The sequence below is a fragment of the Triplophysa rosa genome, linkage group LG11 (genome assembly GCF_024868665.1).
Source record: "Triplophysa rosa linkage group LG11, Trosa_1v2, whole genome shotgun sequence".
NCBI classification, from domain to species: Eukaryota; Metazoa; Chordata; class Actinopteri; order Cypriniformes; family Nemacheilidae; genus Triplophysa; species Triplophysa rosa.
The window spans coordinates 6686493-6711514 of NC_079900.1; the positions used below are offsets into that span (position 1 = coordinate 6686493).

At 37.7% G+C, this 25022-nt stretch overlaps 2 protein-coding genes across 6 annotated transcripts; both read right to left on the bottom strand.

Moving 5' to 3' along the window:
• Positions 1 to 603: 603 nt before the first annotated feature.
• gngt2a (guanine nucleotide binding protein (G protein), gamma transducing activity polypeptide 2a) lies at positions 604 to 2551 on the bottom strand. Its single transcript, XM_057346895.1, has 3 exons — positions 2172 to 2551; positions 1417 to 1506; positions 604 to 1105 (listed from the first exon to the last, which is right to left on the bottom strand). Exons 2-3 carry the CDS (start codon positions 1498 to 1500, stop codon positions 980 to 982), a joined length of 210 nt encoding a protein of 69 aa, XP_057202878.1. The 5' UTR covers positions 1501 to 1506; positions 2172 to 2551; the 3' UTR covers positions 604 to 979.
• A 1751-nt stretch (positions 2552 to 4302) lies between these two features.
• On the bottom strand, positions 4303 to 24338 carry LOC130562082 (beta-1,4 N-acetylgalactosaminyltransferase 2-like). Of its 5 annotated transcripts, none has more exons than XM_057346892.1 (13): positions 23995 to 24338; positions 19949 to 20072; positions 16563 to 16655; positions 16340 to 16369; positions 15657 to 15794; positions 10049 to 10152; positions 9865 to 9902; positions 9200 to 9380; positions 8559 to 8645; positions 7801 to 7982; positions 7261 to 7404; positions 6777 to 6999; positions 4303 to 6542 (listed from the first exon to the last, which is right to left on the bottom strand). In XM_057346892.1, the coding sequence occupies exons 3-13, from the start codon at positions 16643 to 16645 to the stop codon at positions 6361 to 6363; spliced, it is 1392 nt and encodes a 463-aa protein (XP_057202875.1). In that variant the 5' UTR covers positions 16646 to 16655; positions 19949 to 20072; positions 23995 to 24338; the 3' UTR covers positions 4303 to 6360. The 5 variants fall into 5 exon arrangements, with proteins under 5 accessions (XP_057202875.1, XP_057202876.1, XP_057202874.1 ...); XM_057346893.1 differs by lacking the exon at positions 23995 to 24338 and adding an exon at positions 21986 to 22129; XM_057346891.1 differs by lacking the exon at positions 23995 to 24338 and adding an exon at positions 20187 to 20283.
• Between the last annotated feature and the right edge of the window lie 684 nt (positions 24339 to 25022).

Below are 25022 nucleotides of genomic sequence, written 5' to 3' on the forward strand. Positions count from 1 at the left end.
TTCTTCGTGTTTTGATGGATTCAAGGTTGAGTTAAATTTTGTGTATGATGCATTATTAAACAAAAACGGCTTTTACTAAATAGAAAAACATTCATTTGACTTTTTACCGATGTACGTCACTTCTGCTGTTTTCTCGGTAGGTGGCGCTGTAGAACAATTGTCTGATTGCTGATGTCAGAACATTTTCTTCAAACCCAAACGAGTTTGCAAAGTTAATGTGTCTTAACTCCTACACTGCACAAGTAAGATTTAGTTAATTTAGTCTGCACGATACAAAACAAATATTTTGGTAAGAAAATTTAAAGCAACAGTGAACTCCTCTAAATTACCTCTTTGTTCATTTATGTGTGTTGCCAAAAGGCTTACGTTTGTGTTCTCTTAAAGACAATAAGCTTATCATCAGTGGTAAGCTTAGACATAAGGGCGAAATCAATGTTTCAGAAGTCTTTTTGGGTGGTTTCTTAACTCTTCTCCATTTATATGGCAATGCTGATCCCTAAAGGTGTTAGGTATGTTATGCGGTACCATTGAACACAATATTGAAATACTAACAGATGTATTAGAGCTAAAATCAAATTTGCGGAAACATACTTATAATACTGGTCTGTGCACAATGTTTCAAATATATTTTCATGTCATTTTTTACATATCACTTAAAATGTTTACTGAAAAAACTAATTCTAATGCAAACAGTATGTAATAATGAAAATGGTAGACAGAGAAAGAGATTTTGCTGGAATCAGGCCAATGCACAACCAGCATACACCAGAAAAATGGTATTTCAGTGGAAATACTGAATTGTTGTTTTTAATTTACTCATGCACCAAAGCAATTAATACACCCATTAAATCATTTAAACAGATTTTAAAATGCTCAAACTGGATAAACAGTAGCTGTCTTTCTTTAGAAGAAGAGCAGCTCTCCCCTAAAGACTTCCACTGAGGAAGAGATCAAATCAGTCCAAAAGATTTTATATGGGCTAAGTTATTATACATCCGCCCTTGTCCTTAAAGGGGTTCTTGTCCTCAGGAACGCCCTTAATCAGAGGATCCTCTGCAGATTGGGTCTCAACCCATTCACAAATCTCCTTTGCACTGTTGGAGACCTGAGGAAAGAAAGCGTGTCAGATGCAAGTCAAGTTTACAGCTCTTTCAAAATTGAAACTTGACCAACAACCCATATTGGAGGATCCATATCACTGAATGTTTTCTTAAACTGAAATATTCTCCGTTTTTCCTGAAATCCTTTTAGTAAGCACACACTGAATATGCACATTTTTGTCACATTTCCTGTGCTTATTGTCAGGGGGAAATCTGAGAGAGAATACAATGCTTTTATCTGCACAGTAAGCATGATCAAAATATTCAGAAAAAAATGCTAAATGATATTTGGTACGACCGCCCTGGAGATACTTACAGGCTCCCTAGTGTTTTTCACCTCCTTCTGAAGCTGATCCAGCTCCATTTTCATGATCTCGGCATCGGACATGTCCCGTGCCATCTTGCCCTGAAAGAAGAAACATCACAATTATTTTTTCGTTACATGAAATATTTTATCGCCATGCTTATTTTCAAAGTCCTTACAAAGGACGAAGATTAATCTTCACGATAATCTGCGTGTAACTGAAGAAAAAGGAATAACAACACTCCACACAACTGCATCTTTTGATCAGATCAGTGTGACAGTATTTGGTCCTTTTGGATCATGGGTAAGTTGTGTCAGGAATTAAAAGATTTCAGGTAACTCTGCCGATTAGGTTCAATTTAATCGAGAGGTTAAGATAACTAAGGTTAAGAAGGAAAAGATAACTCTTTTCACTTTTATAACTTAACCACATCAAATGGATTCTTCAAAACACTTTTTTTGTTAGTGAAGTCATTGTTGGTTTCGCTACAAAGTGTCAGTATGCAAACAAGGTATCTTATATTAAATATTACATGACTTACCATTTCTAAGGCCTAAAAGCACTTGCTTTTTTTACTTTTTCTAGAAAACACTTACATTTTTAGAAACAGTATAGAAGACATTCCTCTGATAATATAATGGCATTCAGAGCATTGCATAATAATATAATACATTTTTTATAACATTAACTGTAATGACATGTTGAAGTCCAAGTGATAATATCATCCTTAGATTTATCATTTTGAGCAATGATATGCTTTACTTACCTATTGATCAGCAGGGCAGCCAATGGAGGGAACGGGTCACTCAATGTTCTTTAAAGGACCATGTAAGGGGTTTGTCATCTGTGGATAAACTGAGAGCTTCGACACGGCGCCTTTGCCTTTTCAGGATCAGCTCCAGATGGTGGGGCGTGGAGACTGATCCCCAATGAAGACACTTCCACTTCATCTGATCAGCTTATGTTATCTTGGTAATTAGGGAGTTCAAATCACGCTGACCTGGAATCAGGGCAGAGCTGTTTGTTTGTGCGTGTGGCCTGTTGTCCTTTGAGATTTTATTTACTGTAATGTCTTGTGCCACAGAACTTAAAGGAACAGTTCACCTAAAAATGAAAATTCTGTTATCATTTATTTACCCTTGAGTTGTTCCAAATCTGTATAAATTTCTTTGTTCTGATGACCACAGAGAAAGATATTTGGAAGAATGCTTGGAACCAAACAGTTCTTGGCCACCATTGACTAGGAAAAATGACAATGGTAGTCGAAAGCGCCCCAGAACTCTTTGCTTTCCTACATTCTTCAAAATATCTTATTTTGTGTTCAACAGAACAAAGAAATGTGTAAAGCAAATTTTCCTACTATGGTAGTCAATGGTGTCCAAGAACTGTTTGGTTACAAGCATTCTTCCAAATATATTTCGCTGTGTTCATCAAAACAAAACAAAATATATTTGAAACAACTCAAGAGTGAACAAATGATAACAGAATTTAAATTTTTGGGCGAACTGTCCCTTTAATCAAGAAGTCACCTATAAAAGCAACAGGGCGATAACTGACATGGTAACAAAGTGATCACGAAATCACTCTCACATAAAATACTGGTTTTTGAAATTGTGACCCCACTGTGACCTCTGACCTCTCTTATTACAGGAACAGACCACATGACCTGCACAAACCAGCTGCTTTCCAGTAACACACACCTGTACGTGAGAACAAACAAACAACTTAACTTCAGGTCATTCCAAACAATGTTAGAAAATATGATCTGGCAGCTCTCATTTTAATGCAAATGAATATTTTAATTGAATTTCAGATTTTTTTATACAGGAGGCAGAGCATCATCAGGTGAGGGACAATCTGTTTTTCGACGATACCCTCAGTCCTTGACCTACTAAGGATCTTACATTTGGTCTCCCTGTGTGATGTCAACAGCAATTAAATGTCACGTCTGATTATTCTGTTATCATGAAGAGAAGATTCTTGCCTTTGGTGCGTCACTTTAGCTAATCCCATCACAAGGTCCTGAACGCCTTAATCCAAGAGATTATAGATCTAAAGACAGCAGTCGCACTCTTGATTTCACTATGAAATATACAGAGGTTTAATCTTTCCTCTAAGTAAATAACAAAACTGTTGTAAACAAATATCTAACTAACAAATTTGGAATATTGTTGACTGTGCACTGGCCATAATCTTGATGTGAGGGAAAGCCGCTGTGTAAGGCTCTGTGATTCCTCTTAACTATAGTATTTTTTACTGTATTATTTATGTTGGATGTTTTTTCAGCTTTGCACATAACACATTAAACAATTATATGAAAAAATACAAATAATACATTTATTCACAGGATTTATAAATAATAAAATGCACATTAGATTTGGTCTTTCTCTACTTATTAACCCTGGCATGAGCAGGCAAGCTGTTCATTCAACACTCTTTAATGGAGCAATGAATGATTGTGTGACACACAGTAAATAAGCAACAATAAAAAAAATGATTGAACAAGTAACAAATTAAGGGTTGACGAAAAAGATGATCGTTTGCATAAAAAGGTAAAACTGATGACGGGCAATTCACCTGATGACAACTACAGCCACAACCTACAGTCATCCAGAACCAGAATAATATTGGACAGACCTAAAAATCTCTTTTTTTCTATCCACTCACTAGCGCTTCCTCTTTTCACAAACCAGCCCGCCGAACTATTTCCAAAGAATCTAAGAGTTTACAGTAATTATTCTCTCTGTAGTTGCACTAGTGCTATTTTAATATGCCAGAGGAGAACTGGCTCTCCCGGTTGAGTCTGGCCTCTCCCAAGGTTTTTTCTCCACTCTTATAGTATTTGATCCCCTGCTGATTTTGTAAGTTTGCCTACTTACAAACAAATGAAGGGTCTATAATTTTTATGGTGGGTTTATTTTAACTGATAGACACAGAATATTAAAAAAAATCAGGGGAAAAAAATCAGTATCTTCCAGTTCAACCTCTCCAACACCATGGTCCAGACCAAATAGGTTTTAAAGGATGTCAGCGACAAGATTGGAGACCTGCACAAACCTTGAATAGGCTACAGACAGAAGCTTGGTGAGAAGGAGACAACTGTTGGTGTGATTATTTGGAAATAGAAGATATACAAAATAACTATCAAATGCCCTTGTTCTGGAGCTCCCTGCAATATTTCCCCAATGGGGTAAAGATGATCATGAGAAATGTTAAAGATCAGCCCAGAACTACACGGAAGAAGCCTGTTAATGATTTCAAGACAGTTGGGAACACAGTTAGCAAGCAAAACATTGGTAACACATTGGTAACACGCTATGCCACAGTAGACTGAAATCCTGAAGCACCCGCAAGGTCCTCCTGCCCAAGAAGGCCCGCCTGGCTCGTCTTAAGTTTGACAATGAACATCAAAATGATTCAGAAAAGGCTTTGGCGAAAGTGCTGGCACTGCTGTGAGACCAAAATGGACTCCTGTGTTTGGAGGGAGAGAAATGCTGACTATGAGCCCAAGAACATCATGTCTACAGAGAAGCACAGTGTTGGAAACATTCTGCTTTAGGGCTTTTTCTCTGCTACAGGTATACAGGATGACTTCACCGCATTGAGGGACTGAGGGACGGGCCCATGTACCGTAAAATCTTGGACGAGAACCTCCTCCCCTAAACTAGGTCACTGAAGATGGGTCATGGATGAGCCTTTAACATGACAAAGACGCAAAACATATTGCCAAGACAACCAAATAGTGGCTTAAGGAGAAGCACATTAAATGTCCTAGCCAGTCTCTAGACGCTAGTCCTATAGAACCTCTGTGAAGGAGGCTAAAACTCCAATTTGCTGAGCGACAGCCAAGAAACCTTAAAGATTGACAGAGGAGTGGACTAAATGTATCCGGACACATGTGCAAACCTGGTGACCAACTATCAGAAATGTCTGACCTCTGTGCTTGCCAACAAGGGTTTCTCCACAAAGTACAAAGTTATGTTTTGCTTGGGGATCAAATACTTATTTCACTGACTGAAATGCAAATCAATTTATAACCTTTATATAACATTTTTTTCCCATGATTTTTTTTAATATTCTGTGTCTATCAGTTAAAATAAACCCACCATAAAAATTATAGACCCTTCATTTGTTTGTAAGTAGGCAAACTTACAAAATCAGCAGGGGATCAAATACTTATTTCCCTCACTGTATACAGTACATCTAAATTAAATATACTTTGATTGAATAATTTATAGTTGAAAATCTGACAATCTACTGACATCAGTGTACATTGCATAGAGGAAGATATCTTAAAGTGATAGTTCACCCAAAAATGAAAATTCTGTCATCATTCACTCTGCCTTATGTCATTTCATACCTGTATAAATTACTTTGTTCTGATGAACACAGCGAAAGATATTTGATTCGAAAGATATTCGAAAGATAAAAAATTCTGTGACATCATTGATTGCCATAGTAGGAAAAATTAAATGATATAGTCAAAGGTGCCCTAAGACTGTTTGTTTTCCTAAATTCTTTAAAATATCTCACTTTGCGTTCAACAGAACAAAAATAGATACAATATTTGTTTTCCTACTATGGTAGTGGACGATGTCACAGAACTGAAAATGGCTAACATTCTTGTGAATATCTTTCTTTGCATTTAACAGAACAAAGAAATTAAATAGGTTTGAAACAACCCGAGGGTGAGTAAATGACAGAATTTTCATTTCTGAGTGAACTAGCCCTTTAATACTGTATATTCCCTTTAATTATCCCGTAGTATTATTTTTATTTCATTTTTATTATTATGAGTGTGAAGCTGCTTTGCAACAATGAAAACTGTGAAAAGCACTATATAAATAAAATTGAATTGAATAAAAGTACATATGAGAATGGCAGCACTTTGAGCACTTTAAATGTGAAAAAACAGATCATGAATGAAAATGAAACAAATAAAGAGACAATGTCTTTCAGTATTTAATACACTTTAGATAATTCTTAAAGAAATGATGGGCCAGTTTTCTTTGTTCTTCATCTTTCCTCTGATTCCTATAAGGGTCATATTCCTTTTGTTCCTCATGTGTCTGGTGTCCAATAGAGAGATCTTTGCAGGACACCACCAACAACTGCCCAAGACCATCAATAAAGAACTCTGAAGATGAATGGAGGATGAAGGTAAGGATGCAGAATAAAAGAAATGATGATGAGATGAGAAGAATATACACGCTGCAATGCTGGAAATTAGTTTTGAGTGGGATTGCATGAAAACAAAACAAACCCGGAAAATACATCATATCATGTAATTATGCAAAAACAATTAACGACTCTTCCTCAGTAGGTGAGGGGAAGTCCATTTCAGTTCCAAAATGAAATTATTGGGACTCACCAGTGTGTGCGACTCTATTTAGGAAGGGGTCAAAGCCAACTCTCCTCACTGCATCAGTCCGAGCCAAAAAATAGTTTACCACCACATCAACAAAAAAACAGCCATCATGTCCTGGCAGGGGACTATGATATCCTCCTTGAATACGCTTCAAACAGCCACCTTCATCCCCCTCGACATATTCAAGAGTGTAATAAAACTGCTCACCTGAGACCACTCCACCAAGCTAAAAAGACAGAGAGAAACAGAGTTGTTATTATTATGTAAAATATCCATTTCATAAAAAATTCATGTCATAAAATACAGTGAATCTGTAAGATATTAAGATATTCCTTAATTCCTTGACAAATTTTTGTAATACCTTGCTGACTGTATCCACAATTTAGCTTAGTGTAGGACACATATATTTTGCAATTGATAAATCCTAATCAAGCATTTAAGAGGGTTGTGTAATAAAAGAAATAACACATAAAAACATGATGCTTACCACATCCAGTTCTGGAACTGCTTCCATAATCTCAACAAAGCTCTCAATGCGGGTCTCGTTTAGGAATTCAAAATCATCGTCTACCCAAAGAAAATATTTGGTTGTTACTTGTGATACAGCCAGATTTCTTCCCGCAAACCAGCCCTGGAGAACAGAATACACAACCCCAGGTCACATAAAAAACATTTTGGCCTTAGAGCAGCAGCCACAGAGACAAATACAGTCCTATACATTTGGCCACTAAAGATCAAAAGATCCCAACATTCTCATGTACTAAAATACAAATTAACACCGCGTCTACACCGGACGCAACAGGCGTGACGCGACACGGCAACCTGCTTGTTCTATATGGGTTTGTCGCGTCACGCCGCATCCAGTGTGGACAAAATGTAAAACTACAATGGGTTCTAATATCTTTTGTCGTGAGTGTCACGCCGGCCACGTCCGGTGTAGACATGGTGTTAGAAAAAATTGACATGGTTCACACAAAAGTACACAGTCTTGTGCAGTACAGACAAAGCTGCAGGAAATCCTGTCTACCTGTGCAGGTGGCATGATGTATTGCTCTATGTTGTCACCAGATACACTTTCCGGCTTCAGGCTGTCGTCTGCAATGATTATCTTAATTTTGGGGTAAACTCTGCGAATACTCTTGAGGAGGACGTGTAACTGCTTATATCTTAGAAATGTCTTGGTTGTGATGGTAACCAGAGAGTTTATATCTAAATCGCCAGAGAGAAAGAGAGATTTTATTTTCATTTTTTTATTTCATTTAATGATTCCATAAACATTGAACTTAAAAACTAAACAATAAGTTGTTTAGACACACAAAACTGTTAGTTTTGCACCCTCACCTTAGTGAATACTTTGAATCCTTTCTAAAAAAAAGTGTCCAGATGATTTATTTGGGAACTTTTTGTATATAGATTTATAGTAAACTGTTGTAAATTTTAGTATGCTTTACTATATTATAGTAATGTTACTGTATGTAGTATTCTTAACTATTGATAAACTGTAGTAAATGTTGTAGTATACTTTGATATTGACCGTAGTAAGGTTCAGAACACTAAAGACTGTATCTAGCAATTTTACTGCAGTTTACTGTGGTAAATACTATAGTACACTACAGTATATTTTTCAAATGGGAAGAAGGAGAAAAGGCTATTTGGGGGCTCAATAATTGTTATTTTATGGCATAGCTATATAAAAATCTTAAAGCAGACAGTCAAAAAGAGTTGTTTGTCTCATAATTTTGTTTTACAAGAAAAACTAGGTCATTCTGGTTTCAGTGGTCTTACCATTTACTGAATTGTAGAGCACAGGAACTGAAGGACGTCTAATTAGGACAGGAAACGTGGCCTTGTTGTCTTCAAAACTAAAATGAACTGCGAAGAAAATATTGTAAATGGCATTTACTTTTTCATTGTATATATCTCTGTCAATTACAACCAGCACAAGATCACAGCAAATATCCACAGCCATGTCATATACTGTACAACATAACTACAGTATTAAACGTTTTACAGTAATCAAGTATAGATGGCTGTTGATGGCTGATGCTTTTTGAACGTGTGCGGTACCTTTTTTAAACAACACAGTGATTTTACAGTACACTACAGAGTACACTAATAATAACAACTATGTATTTAAAAATACACTGTGGTATAGCCTCTACATACACTAAAAAATGCTGGGCTGTTTTGGTTGGGTCATAAAAAGACAAACCTAGTCTGTTTATGTTTGACCCAAAAATGGGTTAAAACAACCCAGCATTTTGAGGTAAAACAATCCAGCAGTTTGCCATAAATTCAATAATTTTAGATAGAGGCCAACACAGCATTGGTAGGAAACAAAAAGAATAATTTCTGAACACAATGAAGTAATATCTCAAAAGCAGGACTGCTGTTAAAATCTGTTCAAATAGGACTTTATAACTTACCCAGATCGGATGTTCTGATGTGGTAAATGGTGCTGGTGTAGGTGACTCTGCTCAACAGATTATTGAGTTGTGTGAGGTTGGTGGATGTAATAGTCAATTCACTCTCATCTTGTCCATTCACCTCTTTCTCATCTGGAGCATCTTTTACTGCGAGCACCCCACTATCCACTCTCAGTGTAACCTGCGGACATGATGGTGTTTTATTTTATTTATTGTGTGTGGAAATTTGGTTTTTCATGTGACCATCATTTCCAGCAGCCATATCACCCTGTAGCCCAAGACTGGTTTCCCACTGGAGCTAAGCAGGGTTGAGCCTGGTCAGTACCTGGATGGATATTGGACCATATTGGACCTAATCATCCCCATATGTACTAATTGGCTTCGTAACTCTGTCTCCTCTCCACCAATAAGTTGGTGTGTGGTGGGCATTCTGGTGCAATATGGATGCCATTGCATCATCCAGGTGGATGCTACACATTGGTGGTGGTTGAGGAGATTCCCCCCTTCCATGTAAAGCGCTTTGAGTGCCCAGAAAAGCACTACATAAATGTAACAAAAGATTATTTAATCTATTTGAACTTTCAAGATTGGGGGTTGAGTTAACCTCTTCATTTTAAGTAGGGTTTTACAGTAAAAGTATTGGATTGTGTTTGAAATAAACTAACCTTGTACAATTTTCTCTTTTGTGTATGAAGAGCAAGACCTGAAAAAGAATAAATTAATTTGTAACGTGTTTGAAAAAGCTGTGCATTGCTTTGTTTTTGTGGTATAAAAAGCAGCATGCTATAGTAGAGAGCAAAACGTCAGTCAGTTGAGCAACATTTAGCTGACAAACACAGGTATGCTTACCTGGTATCACACTTTTCTGTTGAGGAGTTACAATGAAACCACTGATAGGATACTGGAGAGGAGAGTTGGCTGGTGCCAGAAGAATGCTGACATTTGTCTTCATTCTGCAAAAGATCCATGCCAGAGATACCTCATTATCTGCATTTATAAAAGCTTTGAAAATATGACTTATGTCTGAAGAAAGAATGCATATACAGCGAGGGAAATAATGATTTGATCCCCTGCTGATTTTGTAAGTTTGCCTGCTTACAAAGAAATGAAGGGTCTATAATTTGTATGGTAGGTTTATTTTAACTGATAGAAACCGAATATCAATCAAAAAATCTGGGGAAAATGTATATAAAGGTTATAAATTGATTTGCATTTCAGTCAGTGGAATAAGTATTTGATCGCCTACCAACCAGCAAGAATTCTGGCTCCACAGATTGGTTATGTGCCTATATGGACCGCAGATTAGTCTTGTCACTTTAAGAAAGTACTCCTAAATAAACTTGTTATGTATATAAAAGATGCCTGCCAACAAAATCTGTATCTTCCATTTCAACCTCTCCACCACCATGGTCAAGGCCAAATAGGTTTCAAAGGATGTCAGCGACAAGATTGTAGACCTGCACAAACCTTGAATACGTAGGCTACAGACAGAAGCTTGGTGAGAAGGAGACCACTGTTGCAGGGTTTTTCCTGCATAGAGAAATTGGAGGCGGCCGCCTCCGTCAAATGTCGTGCCGCCTCAGGCTCTCGCCAAAATTATGTTGCGAGTCTTCGCAAGAAAAGCTGCGTGCATTTAACAGACTGTCATTTGTAACTGCAGTTGCGGCATTACGCCACAGTGGAGGCGCTGTTTCGTTATCAGCACACTGAGGCGCTAAAAAGAGTTGCAGAACAAGAGCCAGCCTGTGTTTCACGGCTATTTGTTTTGCATCCAAGTACGTTCAATTTCTTTAAATTTATTAAATTAACATGACGTACATCATTGTAATGTCTTTAGCTGTGCAGTTGGATCGTTGAATCAGCGTATACCAGGGGTCACCAACTAGCAGACTCCGGTCCGAATGCGGGCCTCGAGATGTGTCCGTCCAGACCTCAAAGCCTTTTGACATAATAAATGAAAGCCTAACATTATTTTCTAATGCAATCAAAGTTATACCAGGCACATCAAGGTACGCTCAGTAGCAAATTGGGTCCTACGGCGCCACGGACAGTTAACATATGCGCACTACGTTCAGATGTCAACGTCGTGGAGTGAAAAACTAGACTCTATTGCGAGACAGACTCGCTGCACAGCGCGCAGACAGATGTAACTGTCAGTGACTGAAAAACAATGTCCTTTTCAAAGTTAGAAAAGTTGACGCAGTAAAGTAACCATGTTTTCCGAGATGAATGGGTAGAGAGATTTGCATTTATTCTTCCTGCATCGACATGCACAAGGCCGGTTTGTCTCATTTGCTCTTCTGTTGCGGCTGTCAAAAGTGGAAACGTTAAACGGCATTATGAAACTAGACATAGACACTATGAAGAAACTTACCCGCAGCAGTCTGAGGTAAGGACACGGAAATATATTAGCTGAAACCCCAGTAGTAGCGATCTACACGGGTCCTCCCTTACTCACTAAATTACCGCCCAGCAACGAGCATATGAATGTTCCCTAAGAATACAGTGGATCTTAGGAAAACATTACAAGCCCTTTACTGATGGGAAAATAGAAAAGAGTGCATGGAGGCTGCGTGTGAAACACTTTTAGAAGGAAAATAAAGACATGAACTAAAAGAAAATATTATACAAACCCCCCTTTCAGCTGCAACAGCCACAAGTAGAGCTGAAATGCTATCACAGGATGTTCAGCCACAACTTGATGCTGCTATTTGTTAATCTCAGCTCAGCAGAAAACAACACTTTAGCTTTCTTTTAAAGTTGTTCATGTTGAAATGAATGCATGTTCAGTTCAGGTTTAGAGATTAGGGCATTTGTTATGCCATCGTATAGATATGAAAAGACATGTTTATTTCTTTGGTCTGCCAAAAACCATCAATTCATGTTTTTAGGTATTTAATTGTCCGGACCTCGGCTGGTAAGGAGGGTTCGTTTACTGGACCTCAAGCAATTTTAGTTGAAGAGTCATGGCGTATACTGTACGCAGCGAGTTCGCCAGTATGAACGCACATTACGTTCAGAACGACTCGCACACGAATGACTCATTTGAACCGATTAATTTAAACTATTGAACTTTTCAGTCACTAGCGAATATATGAGATCCTTGAATCATTTAAAGTGAACCACAGAGAATGCAAGATGTGAATGAGCTTTGCTCATTTAGAAAGAATTTAGGGTAATTCAGTTGGATATTGTGGGCTGAAAAGTTAGTTGAAATGATAAAAAAGCTTTATTTGATTAAAAAAACATTTCTGTTTGGTTGAATAAAAGTAATGTTTTATATAACTTAATAATTGTCATTTTTATCTAATTTTATTAGAACTTTTAATATGTCAAACTCAAAGTCACTTTGGTTAAGCCACTTAAAGGTACGGTAGGCCTACGTGTGTGTACAAGATCAGCATGGCACCACCTCCGCCTCATTTTGAGCAAGGAAAAACCCTGTGTTGCTGTGATTATTTGGAAATAAAAGAAATACAAAATAACTCTATTCCCCTTGGTCTGGAGCTCCCTGCCAGATTTCCCCAATGGGGTAAAGAAGATCATGAGAAAGGTTAAAGATCAGGCCAGAACTACACAGAAGAAGCTTGTTAATGATTTCAAGACAGTTGGAACCACAGTTAGCAAGCAAACCATTGGTAACATGCTATGCCACAATAGATTGAAATCCTGAAGCACCCGCAAGGTCCTCCTGCCCAAGAAGGCCTGCCTGGCTCGTCTGAAGTTTGACAATGAACATCAAAATGATTCAGAAAAGGCTTTGGAAAAAGTGCTGTGAGACTAAATGCAGACTATGACCCCAAGAACACCATCTCTACAGAGAAGCACAGTGTTGGAAACATTATTCTTTAGGGATTTTTCTCTGCTACGGGTACTTCTACACATTGAGGGGTTGAGGGACGGGCCCATGTACAGTAAAATCTTGGACGAGAACCTCCTCTCCTTAACTAGAACACTGAAAATGGGTCGTGGATGTGCCTTTAACATGACAAAGACCCAAAACATATTGCCAAGACAACGAAAGCGTGGTTTAAGAAGCAGCACATTAAATGTCCTAGCCAGTCTGAGTCTAGACCCTAGTCCAGGGGTCGTCAACGTTTTTCGGGGCAAGGACCCCTTAGATGAGAGATGCATGGACCCCCTTATACTAAATGTGTAAACGGAGCTATTTAAATAGAATCAACCCTATTGTCACAGCAATATTATGTTAAGACATTACATTAGCACTATTATGTTATTGTTACACTTACGTACTTTTCTGTATATTCTTTTTATTTTTTATATAAATTGCTTGATTATTTTAAGGTATTTGCAGCATCAAACATTTTCATTTTACTGTGAGATGGACAATTAAACATTTATTTGAACCTTAGATTTTATTAAGGCTTCAATGAGATGACTGACCCTGGTTAATGGCACAAAGACTATTCTAGTGGAGGTAGGGTTGTCTCTGGATGCGAAAGAAATCAGTGCAGATTTGATGCATTCTGTTGTAAAAGCAGACAGTTTTATTAAGTGTCATTCTTTTTATTTCTTCCGCTTCTCTGTGTGTTATTTTATATTTCACCGCTATTTTATAATTCTGAGCTCCATTGTCTTTCTCGTGGATCAGCATTGTCGCGGCTGTTACACGAAAATGAACAAGTTTTTTTCTGCAGAGCATCATATCAGACTAAGGAGAGCAACATGCAATGAGTCTGCACTATTTTCGGGGCAACTTGTTTGACGTGCGTGCACCATTTGTACTACATGGTGCACGTTTCAGTGATTTTAAACACGTACGATAGTTTTTGTCAGGATTTATGAGAAGGAGAACCCAAGTGCAGGCAGCGGTTCATGGATAACATAAAATGTATTAACAAAACAAAAGCCCACAATGGGGGGGGGGTAAAACAAGAATGGCACGAAATATAAACAGAAACAAAAAGACTTCCCACTGGGGGACAAAAGCAAAGGAAACAAGATAACTCAACTTACTTACAAAACGATAATGACACGACTAGATAAACAAGAAACATCAAGACACGGTGCAAGGTAATCCAACAGGTAGCTAATCCACAAGGTATGGTGGCACACAGGGCGAGGCAAACAATATGAATCAGCACAGGACAGCCAACACAAGGGCATTAAATAGGGAACTAACAAATGGTAATTAACAACGGACAGGTGTGGGGAATCAAACACTGATGGGAAGCTAACGAGGAAACGAGGGGGCGGGGTCAAGACAAAACAGGAGAGAGCGCATGGCATGTCAAAACAAACAATGCCATGTCTCTCTTTACACTAAACACACACATGGGTCTGTCATGATCCTGCCACAAGACTAAGGAAAACATGACCAAAAGAGGCAGAATCATGACAACTTCTGTCAGAGTTTACAATGCAGAAGTGGTGTGGTGTCATTTGGCTGTCAAATTAGCGGTTCACTGCTTTAACAAATCTGAACAGAAATTCAGAAACATATGAGAATGCACTTTATTTGCACGCAACTCCTTTCATGCGTACGCTGAATTGAATGGAAGGGAGACAGAGAATGCACTGATTCCAAACCCTAGCGCTTTTTATTATGCAGATGTAACGTTTCTTCCATTGCTTGCTTCCGTTGCCTGAATGGATGTTTTTGTCTCCAAACATATGAGAACGGACTTTATTTGCACGCAACTCCTTTCATGGGAGGGAGACATCACCCAGAGAATGGGAGACAGAGAATGCACTGATTCCAAACCCTACGCTTTTTATGATGCAGATGTAAAGTTTCTTCAATTGCTCACTTCCGCTGCCTGAATGGATGTTTTTGTCTGCACGCACGCAGACAAAATTGCAATGCGTGGGAGCTTCCGCGCGCGCAGCTTAAAGAGAACATTGGTTGTAACATTTCTGTACCCATGCTTTACATTTTTAACAAAAAGTTGCCTGTGAGTAAACAGTAACAGATGTCAATTCCACCGCGAACCCCCTATGGGCCGTGGACCCCCGGTTGAAGACCCATGCCTTAGTCCTATAGAAAATCTGTGATGGTGGCTAAAACTCCAATTTGCTGAGCGACAGCCATGCAAGAAACCTTAAAGATTGCCAGAAGAGTGGACTAAAATGTATCCTGACACATGTGCAAACCTGGTGACCAACTATCAGAAATATCTAACCTCTGTGCTTGCCAACAAGGGTTTCTCCAACAAGTACAAAGTTATGTTTTGCTCGGGGATCAAATACTTATTTCACTGACTGAAATCAATTTATAACCTTTATATAACATTTTCTCCCCATATTTTTTTTACATTCTGCCTCTATCAGTTAAAATAAACCTACCATAAAAATGATAGACCCTTCATTTCTTTGTAGGCAGGCAAAGTTACTAAATCAGCAGGGGATCAAATAATTATTTCCCTCGCTGTATGTGTGTGGTTAGTATATCAAAAGTTAAGCTATGAGATAAAGTGTGTCAGGACTGTGATAATACCTGAGCTGATAACCCTTGTACTCCTTTTTTCTGCGTTTAATGATGTCATCTAGTTGATCTGTTGGTACGTTTTGATAAAGAACTGACTCATCTTCACAGTCACACGATGAAGAATTTGGGCTCAGATGTAATGTCATGCTGCGGAAAACAAACAAATGCTGTATAAGTAATGTGCTCTAATAAGGAAATTGTATTGCTCAGAGGTAGATATCATATAGCTTATATGATTTGATGGAATATTTAAGCCAGAAACGATTCATATCGAAATCTTCAACAATATTGACTTTTAATCGCAGACTTGGCAAATCTGAGCTCACTTTGTGACATTGAAGATCTTCTGGCTCTTTCTTAGAAGAAAAATTTGAGAAGCAAGAGACTTAAGCACACGTTTCCATTTGCTCTCCGTCTCAATGATGTCTAGAATCAATAATTGATGTATTAAAGAAATCTCATGTGTGATTTTTCTTTCTTATGGGTTCCTACAGTATAGCTCAACTGGTAGATCATTGTGAGCAGTGCAAAGGTCATGGATTCGATTCTCAGAGAACACATTTGAACAAAAATACCTTTGATGTACTGTAAGTTGATTTGGATAAAGGCATCTGCCAAATGTTAAACACGTAATTTTTCTGATAACGTGACCATCCAAACACATGCTACTTTAAAAATAAAGAATAGATTACCTTGGTTTGGGAATGACACGAAGGCTTCCACTGTTGAACAAACAAAAGTTAAAGGTAATGCTTATACTGTATAGTTGTTAGTAAAACACAAACAAATAAAGGTTGGGTGAAAATCTGCAGAATTCCTGGTTAACCAAAGCAAAATTGCTCACAGTGTGCAGTGGTAGAATTATATACAGTATAATACAGTATACAGTAAATAAAAAGGGCAAGATTCTCATACCCACGTGCTTGTTGGTTGATCTCTGGAAGAAAATAAATAAAGCAAGCGATCGGGATCAAACAAATGATGATTTTCTTTTTCATTCTTGTAAATCTGAAAGCGACAACAATCAGAAATCAGCAACATTTCAGCTGTAACAAATACACCAAGTGTTTTAAACTAAGGCTGAATTGAAGCATTATGAACACTAGTGGCTTTTGCCATCCTTTAATTATTTATTATTTAATCATTAGTACATTTTGATTAAGGTATATTTTTCTTGATTTATAAATAATGTAGCGGCACAAATAAACCCAAAAACCGCTAAGGAGCTGAGGAACTTCTTGACTCGCCAATCATTGTAATAGCCTGCATCTTCAGATTTATTAATCATGATGAACATAAATGTACGGTCAACAAAAAAATGTGTGCTCACAGTGTTTCAACACGACATAATTAGTGACACTCCCCCTTTCCCTTCGTCACATGACAGTCACCTCATCACATGGCTCCTACAAATAACTTTGAATTAAAAATGCCTGTCCCACTGGAATAACACTTAGGATATTCCATAACTTGCCATGCTGTAATGGCAGCCAGCTAAATATGCTGATAGACAAAATTAGATTATTTGGAGCATTACAGTTTGCCGCAGACTTTTAGATCTGCTGCTGTCCATGATGCTTGGTGTTAACTCGTATCAGATTCAAGTCACTAATGCTTGCCTACAGGACTATCACTGGATCTGCACCGGCATACTTTCACACCCTCCTACACTCCTACACCCCATCAAGAACCCTGCGTTCAGCAAACCAGCGGCGTCTTGTATTGCCTTCTCAAAATGGCAGTAAAACTACTTCCTGGTGGAACATTCTTCCTAACTCAGTCCGGTCAACCACATCTCTCACAACATTCAAAAACTACTTAAAACCTATTTCTTCTGTGAATACTTGAACGTGAAAACTAACCCTCTCTCTTTCTCTCAAGAGACATTTCGCTTTATTGCTCCCTGAACTCTCTGTAAGTCGCTTTGGATAAAAGCGTCTGCTAAATGACTCAATGTAAATGTAACTCTTTCATTCATTAGTTATGACCCGAGTCAGGATATGTTCCTAGGGCATAAACACGTTTTTACACGTTTTCTCAAAATGTTTCTCTTGAGTGAACATCTGAGTGGGTGATGTTAAATGCACTTGCGTCCCCTCAAGTAGTTGTTGTGCAGATATGCCATGCATATGCAGGAAATGGCTTTTTGAATAACTGTCCACCATGATCACTATGCGTAATATCTAGTTAATAAGTTACCTCATATTAGTCACTTATTGCTCAGCAGAAATGGCCTTTCTGGTTAAATACTGAGACACAAGTGCCTTTCCCAGTGAATAAAATAAGGAAGTATAGCATGTTTTTGAAAGTGTTTGCATGCAAATATGGTAACCACAATGATACCCATAGTGACTGTTGTCTGCTAGGGCATGACTTGCCAACCACTTCCATTTAAAAAACAGAACAAACGAGGACATTCAAAGCAACAGAAACCAATTCCATAAATGCTTATTTACATTTACATATTTGGCAGACGCTTTCATCCAAAGTGACTTACATTGCATTATGCTATACATTTGTTTCTAATTATGTGCAATCCCTGGGATCGAACCCATGACCTTGCCGTTGTTAGCGCCATGCTCTAACCATTGAGCTACAGGAAAGCTACTTATTTAATGTCTCTTCAGGAAACATATTTTGTTTTATAAATATATATAGCTAATGAGCTTCACTGTCAAAAGTACAAAACTGTACCTTTTCCGCTAAGGTGGTACTTTTACTTTTATAGGTATAAAAAAAGTGAGATGTGCCACCTACCAACATGACCCATTCTGTTCGGGAAAGCCAAAGCCCCTCTCAAGAAGAAGTCCTTCTATGAATTTGTCAAAAATTTATCATATTTCTTTGTTAATGTTCTAAGTGAACACTAATGGACAGAGGAAGATATAGAATGGACATTGGAGTGAACAAGCAAAGTTCCTAACTGTACATGTTCCTTCTAGTAGTTCCGTCTAGTAGTTCTATGATCTTTACAATAGAATTTTGTTGAGGTTTCAGTAAACAAAGTATTCTTCTGTGTGAATACTTGACTGGCAAATGAAAGAAAAAAAACGTACCCTCTCTCTCTCAACAGGTATTGTTCTGGCTTTTGTGGAAACTACTTGGTACACCTAATGTATTATTGCTCCTGTATGACATTTCGCTTTATTGCTCCCTGAACTCTCTGTAAGTCGCTTTGGATAAAAGCGTCTGCTAAATTACTCAAGATGTCCACCATGATCACTATTACCTAACCATAACCCTAACCCTAATCACCATGTAATATCTAATATTGCTCAGCAGAAATGGCCTTTCTGGTTAAATACTGAGACACAAGTGCCTGCAGTGAATAAAACAAGGAAGTATAGCATGTTTTTGAAAGTGTTTGCATGCGAATATGGTAACCACAATGATACCCATAGTGACTGTTGTCTGCTAGATTATATCTTGCAAACCAAGACTCCTCAAAGGGACCTTGTTAATGAAATTGCATCTGATGAATTTATCAAAATATCTAGGCTACGAAATGATCTCCAGACATTAAAAAAGAATGAACCACAACCATTGGTCAATCGACGCAGCTGGCAGGTCTACAATGTCTATAATGGCTTATTCAAAGAAATCAAAATAAACTTTTAAAGACGAATGCACCATACCTGCAGTCTACCGTCCTTTCAGATTAAAGGCAAAAAAAACTTGAAAACACCCCTTCGGTCTCTCACGGTTACGGAAAATTATAACGATAGACGACACCAAACCAATATGCATTGTGAGTTTCCTACTCGATATACAGTATGAGTCAGCTTCCTCTGGTTATCATCCGACAGAAGATGCGCATTGCACAGGGTCTAATAACCAGTCTTTCCTGATCTCCAGACATAAAAAAAAAATGAACCACAACCATTGGTCAATCGACGCAGCCGGCAGGTCTACAATGTCTATAATGGCTTATTCAAAGAAATCGAAATAACGAATGCACCATACCTCCACCCTACCGTCCTTTCAGATTAAAGGCAAAAAAAACTTGAAAACACCTCTTCGGTCTGTCACGGTTACGGAAAATTATAGCGATAGACGACACCAAACCAATATGCATTGTGGGTTTCCTTCTCAATATAGTCAGCTTTCTCTGGTTATCATCCGACAGAACTTACGCATTGCGCATTGGTCTAATAACCAGTTTATTACGTTGCTGTTACGTACATATTGAGACATTGAATGTAAACATATTTTGACATAAACTCAACTTTCCTCCAGTAAATATACACAATATAGTTAACAAACATACATGACAGCCCAAAAAAGTGAGATGTGCCACCTACCAACATGACCCATTCTGTTCGGGAAAGCCAAAGCCCCTCTCAAGAAGAAGTCCTTCTATGAATTTGTCTGAGACCTGTTTCTTTCCTCTTTATCCAACGGCTGGGGTAGATCTGCCTCACCAAGCTAGAGACACAAAAAGAGAGAGTATCATATTTCTTTGTTAATGTTCTAAGTGAACACTAATGGACAGAGGAAGATATAGAATGGACATTGGAGTGAACAAGCAAAGTTCCTAACTGTACATGTTCCTTCTAGTAGTTCCGTCTAGTAGTTCCATGATCTTTACAATAGAGTTTTGTTGAGGTTTCAGTAAACGTTTAAAAGCCACACCCCTTATGATTCACTCTGTTAGACAAGGAACTATCTGCTGGTGGATTTTGCTATGCCTGCATACTTTTTAAATTATGATACGTATCATACCACTGTGAGCCAACTGGGGAAACAAACAACAAATAACAAAAAAACACCATAAAACAGCAAATAATATTTGGACACCTGATCTCTCCTCTGTCTTACTCTGACCATGTACAGGAAAGCATTCTGTAACCAATTCATGTTCGCCAGGTGTGATTTTGTGACTTATAGCCTGCTGATACTTTTCGTTAATTGAAATTAAACTTAATTCTCTTCAATTCTTTAATCAACGTTTTTACCAGCCTAGCAAAAAATGCTATTGTTGATCTACTTTAAATACTTTAAGACTTTACTTTAATACTTTTTTAAAGATATTAAGATATAAAGATATTAAGTTTTGTATTACAAAACTTGTAATACAATCTCAAGCGCCGTTGGGATTCTACACCGCACATTAGATATCATCTATTATTTACATTTTACCATTACAGATGGAGGGGTGCGGTCTGGTCTAACAAAGACAAACATGGACTTTATCAATCAAGAATATGTCATGATATGTTTCTGCCTCAGACATACATATACACAGAAGTGCTATTTAGTTGATTCGTGGTTTAATCTTAAAGGTTTATTCAAAATCTTTTATCAAATGACTGACTGCAAACTGACATTCAAATCTGTCTCCATTTGGTAAGCAACAGTCAACTTTCAATGATCCAAACAGTTCTCGATGGAAGAAATCAAGTCCTGCCCTACTTTTTTTCTAATTTCAGAAGCGGTTTCACTTGGATATACCTCACAATATGGAAAAAACATTTGATCCTTCCGTTTCATCATGACTTTGACAAACAAGGATTTATTTCTGTTAAAGGTCCAGTGTATAAAATTTAGCATCATCTAGTGGTGAGGTTTCAAATTGCACCCAACGGCTTATTCCAACCTCCCTTTCGAAGCACTACGGTCGCTGACAAAGGACTAAGATGTCGTCAGAAGTTTTATTCAGCAGTCACGTTTTCAGTCAAATATTTCAAGCAGTGCTGTCAAACGATTAATCGTGATTAATCGCATCCAGAATAAAAGTTTGTGTTTACATAATATATGTCGGTGTTCTGTGCATATTAATTTTGTATCATCCCAACGTATGAATACAACAAAGCCTAAATCAAAACTTGCAACATTACTGGTTACAGGTAACTTAAGATTGCAAGAGTGCCAACACACAACAAGGATATTTACATATTTTTATAGAAAAGGACAGTTTAGTGTAGTTTTGTCAGAGAAGTTTCTCTGGATAGCCTCAGATGGGGGATTAGGTGTTATGTTCTTTTAACGGCTTACTGATAGCCAAAGGGCCTCTGGAACCCCTGAGAAATGATGGTCAAAAAACTATGGAGAAGCACCAGGTATCAGGTTACTTGGAGCCGACTCTCTGGGATCTAGGTGTCTGCAAAACTCTGGTGAGGGGGAAGTTTTATGACATGATCCGACACTTGGCAAGCCAGGCTCTACAGTATACCAGTTTAGTCTATAGTCCAATTTAGTAATATATGAACTTTTGAATCAGATACATTTTTGTTTTCTGAATGCTGTGACTTAATGCTCAAAAGATGCTGCAAACTAAAAAAAAAAATGTTTACAATTACAAAAGTTATAATCTTTTCCCTTTTAAAAGAATTGCTTACAATGTCCAGTTCTGGAAGCACTTCCATAATCTCTACAAAGCTCTCAATACGGCTCTCATTCAAGAATTCAAAGTCATCGTCTACCCAAAGAAAAAATTTGGTTGTGACTTGGATACATCCAGATTCCTTCCTGCAAACCAGCCCTGGAGAACCAAAAACACAACAATGCAGTGACTAGTTATAAATACACACATATCAGATAACAGCAGATTGCATGGACCATATATTCTCGGTCATATCTGTTACACGGGACTGAAGGACGATGCCACAGATGAAACTGGAGTGAACAGAAGATTTAAAGAAGGTGCACGGGGAACAAATGACAGGTAAAATCCACAATTATGTGCAAAAACAAAAACATTATGTGCAAACAAAAACATCCACAGGAGAAAGTAAAAATAACAGGTAAGTATAGTAACAACGGGTAACATCTACAGGTAAGTTTAGTCTGAACTAGTGACTGACCAATTGGCAGATATAGAGTCCAGGGAATAAGGTTCAGGTGTGGGTGAAATCAAAGATGGTGTCCAGTGCAAGGGGGTGATTACAATATCCCATTTTCTAATTTACTTTTTTACATGTTATACACCAAGTGCAGGCACAAAGCTGTCAGGATAAAATCGTCTACCTGTGCAGGTGGCATGATGTATTGCTCTATGTTGTCACCAGATACAGGTTGTGGCTCTATCTGTCGTCTGCAATGATTATCTTGATAGTCAGATAAAACACGTGGATACTCTTGATAAGGACATTCAATTCTTTATACCTCAGAAAAGTCTTGATAATTATGTTTACCTGGGATTTTTTTCTGAATTGCAAGAAGGTGAAACTTCAATGTTACTTATATTTTTGCTTTTGTAAATGTTTGTTTAAAGGTCCAGTCTGTAATTTTTTTGAGGATCTATTGACAGCAATGCAATATAATATACATAACTGTCATGGATGGAGGACAGAACCCAAATGCAGGCAACGGCAGGTAAGGGGTTAACAGGGGTATTTTATTTTACAAACAAATAACAAAACTCCCTCGATGGGAAAAAACGAAACTAAGAAATATATATATATATATATATATATATATAAAACAAAGACTTCCCACGTGGGAGCAAAACAAAAAGACAGGAACAAAATAAACTAACTATAAAACAACGACACAACGTCTCAAAAAACACAGAAGGGGAAACAAGGGCAGGGCAAGGTACTCACAAACGTATAATCCACAGACAAGGCAAAGAACAGGACCACTGAACACAAGTACATACACAGTACAACGTACGTAATCCACGAGCAACAAAACAATGAAACATGAGGACTATTTAAAGGGTAGACAAACGAAGGATAATTAAAGAGGGCAGGTGGGAAACATTAGACACGGCAGGAAAGCAATACATGAGACGAGAGGGACGGGGCCAATGACAAGACACTGGAGAGAACGCATATTATTGTCAAAAGGACAATAATATGTTTCTCTCCTCACATAACCTCACATAAAATTTGTCATGGCTCTGCCTCAGGACCGGGAAATCCAAGATTAAAAGAAGCAGAGCCATGAACCATAACTATGTCTTCAGAGGTGTACAGTGGCAAGAAAAAGTATGTGAACCTTTTGGAATTTCATTGTTTTCTGTCATCCCTCGCAGGAACAAGATGAACGGTTTTTACTGGGAAATGGTCCAATTCTGTAGTCACAGCCATGTCAAACGCACCAGCAGTAAAAACACTTACAGATAACACATTATATGAAGTGAAAGAGAGTCAATGTCAATTACAGAGAACACGGCTCAATAAATAACCAGCCACTATAACCTTGTTTTAGAGAAAACTATATTTTGACGACTATTTGTACTGTTGAAAAGAAAGAAAGAAAGAAAGAAAGAAAGAAATAAAGAAAGAAAGAAAGAAAGAAAGAAGGAAGGAAGAGACATATAAATATGAGCTACTGTAGGTGCCATTGTTTATAGTTGTGGTTTGTGGTTGTCAATGACACATACGGAGTTGTAGTGCCATACCTGAAAAAAAACAGCTTGTGACATCTGCAATGTTCAGTATTCCATTCTGTATACCATAAATAACCAGCGCTGTAAAAGCAAGTACACTGAGGAATAACTTAAGTTGACGGTGCAAATTCATAACTGCTGGTTATCTGAAAACACAAAACATCACACACATCAATAGCTCCACTAAAGGAGCTCTAAAATAACACAAGTTATTTTACATAAGTAACACAACTCTTGACAAGTAGGCCTCTGCAAGTAGACTATACATTTCTTTAAACTCACAAAAAAGGTCTCGACTGGATTAACATAAGTAAATGTTTAAATCTATGGCTGGTTCTGCTTTATTTCCCTGTTGGCATAGGCATATTCCATGATGGCAACGGGCTCAATTTGTGAAAGAGTTCAGAGAGCATGAGGAACCATTTTTACACAATAGTGACATTGCATAATGTTGTACACTCTTAAAAATAAAGTTTACTGAAATGTTGCAAGCTGTAATACTTAAAGCTAAAGGTGACGTATCACTGCGTATTAGGCTACTGTTGGCACTTGATACATGATATCACATGATACTGTCGGATTCTATACACTTTGCATACACTTAGAGCTTCATTTTAAGTGTTTTCACCTGTTAAAAACGTGGTCTTTAATACGAGTGCGTCTTTAACACAAGAATAATTTTTCTGAATAAACTTCTGAATGGTGTCTGGGATCCCGTTTGGACCCCTGTTAAGCAATAGGCTAATATTTATCATTTAAATGGTGGTCGTTGAACTCGTGGGCAAGTCAGTGGATTGTCTTGTGAAAACTAATTGGGCATGAATCTTATTTGCCAAGATAGATTTAGCTACATTTTATTTATTTCACATATGACAACGAGTTTATGTTTTAAGGTTGTAGCTTACACAATCTTAAACTCTAAATAACTTTTCCCTCTGTTGACCCACTTAATAGAATTTTCTTTTGGGCAGGAATGATTTTGCCACTATATTAACAATTTATATGTTTTCCATTTAATTCTTAAAAAGCAAAAACTGAAC

Excerpts from the sequence above, each read along its gene's own strand:
- gngt2a (XM_057346895.1), bottom strand. The coding sequence starts at position 1,500 with ATGGCACGGGACATGTCCGATGCCGAGATCATGAAAATGGAGCTGGAT. Across the intron at positions 1,106-1,416 it reads TGAAAAACACTAGGGAGCCT|GTCTCCAACAGTGCAAAGGA; the intron begins GTAAGTATCTCC and ends TTCTTTCCTCAG.
- LOC130562082 (XM_057346892.1), bottom strand. The coding sequence starts at position 16,645 with ATGAAAAAGAAAATCATCATTTGTTTGATCCCGATCGCTTGCTTTATT. Across the intron at positions 7,983-8,558 it reads GCTCTACAATTCAGTAAATG|ATATAAACTCTCTGGTTACC; the intron begins GTAAGACCACTG and ends CTGGCGATTTAG. Across the intron at positions 7,000-7,260 it reads CAGTTCCAGAACTGGATGTG|CTTGGTGGAGTGGTCTCAGG; the intron begins GTAAGCATCATG and ends CTGTCTTTTTAG.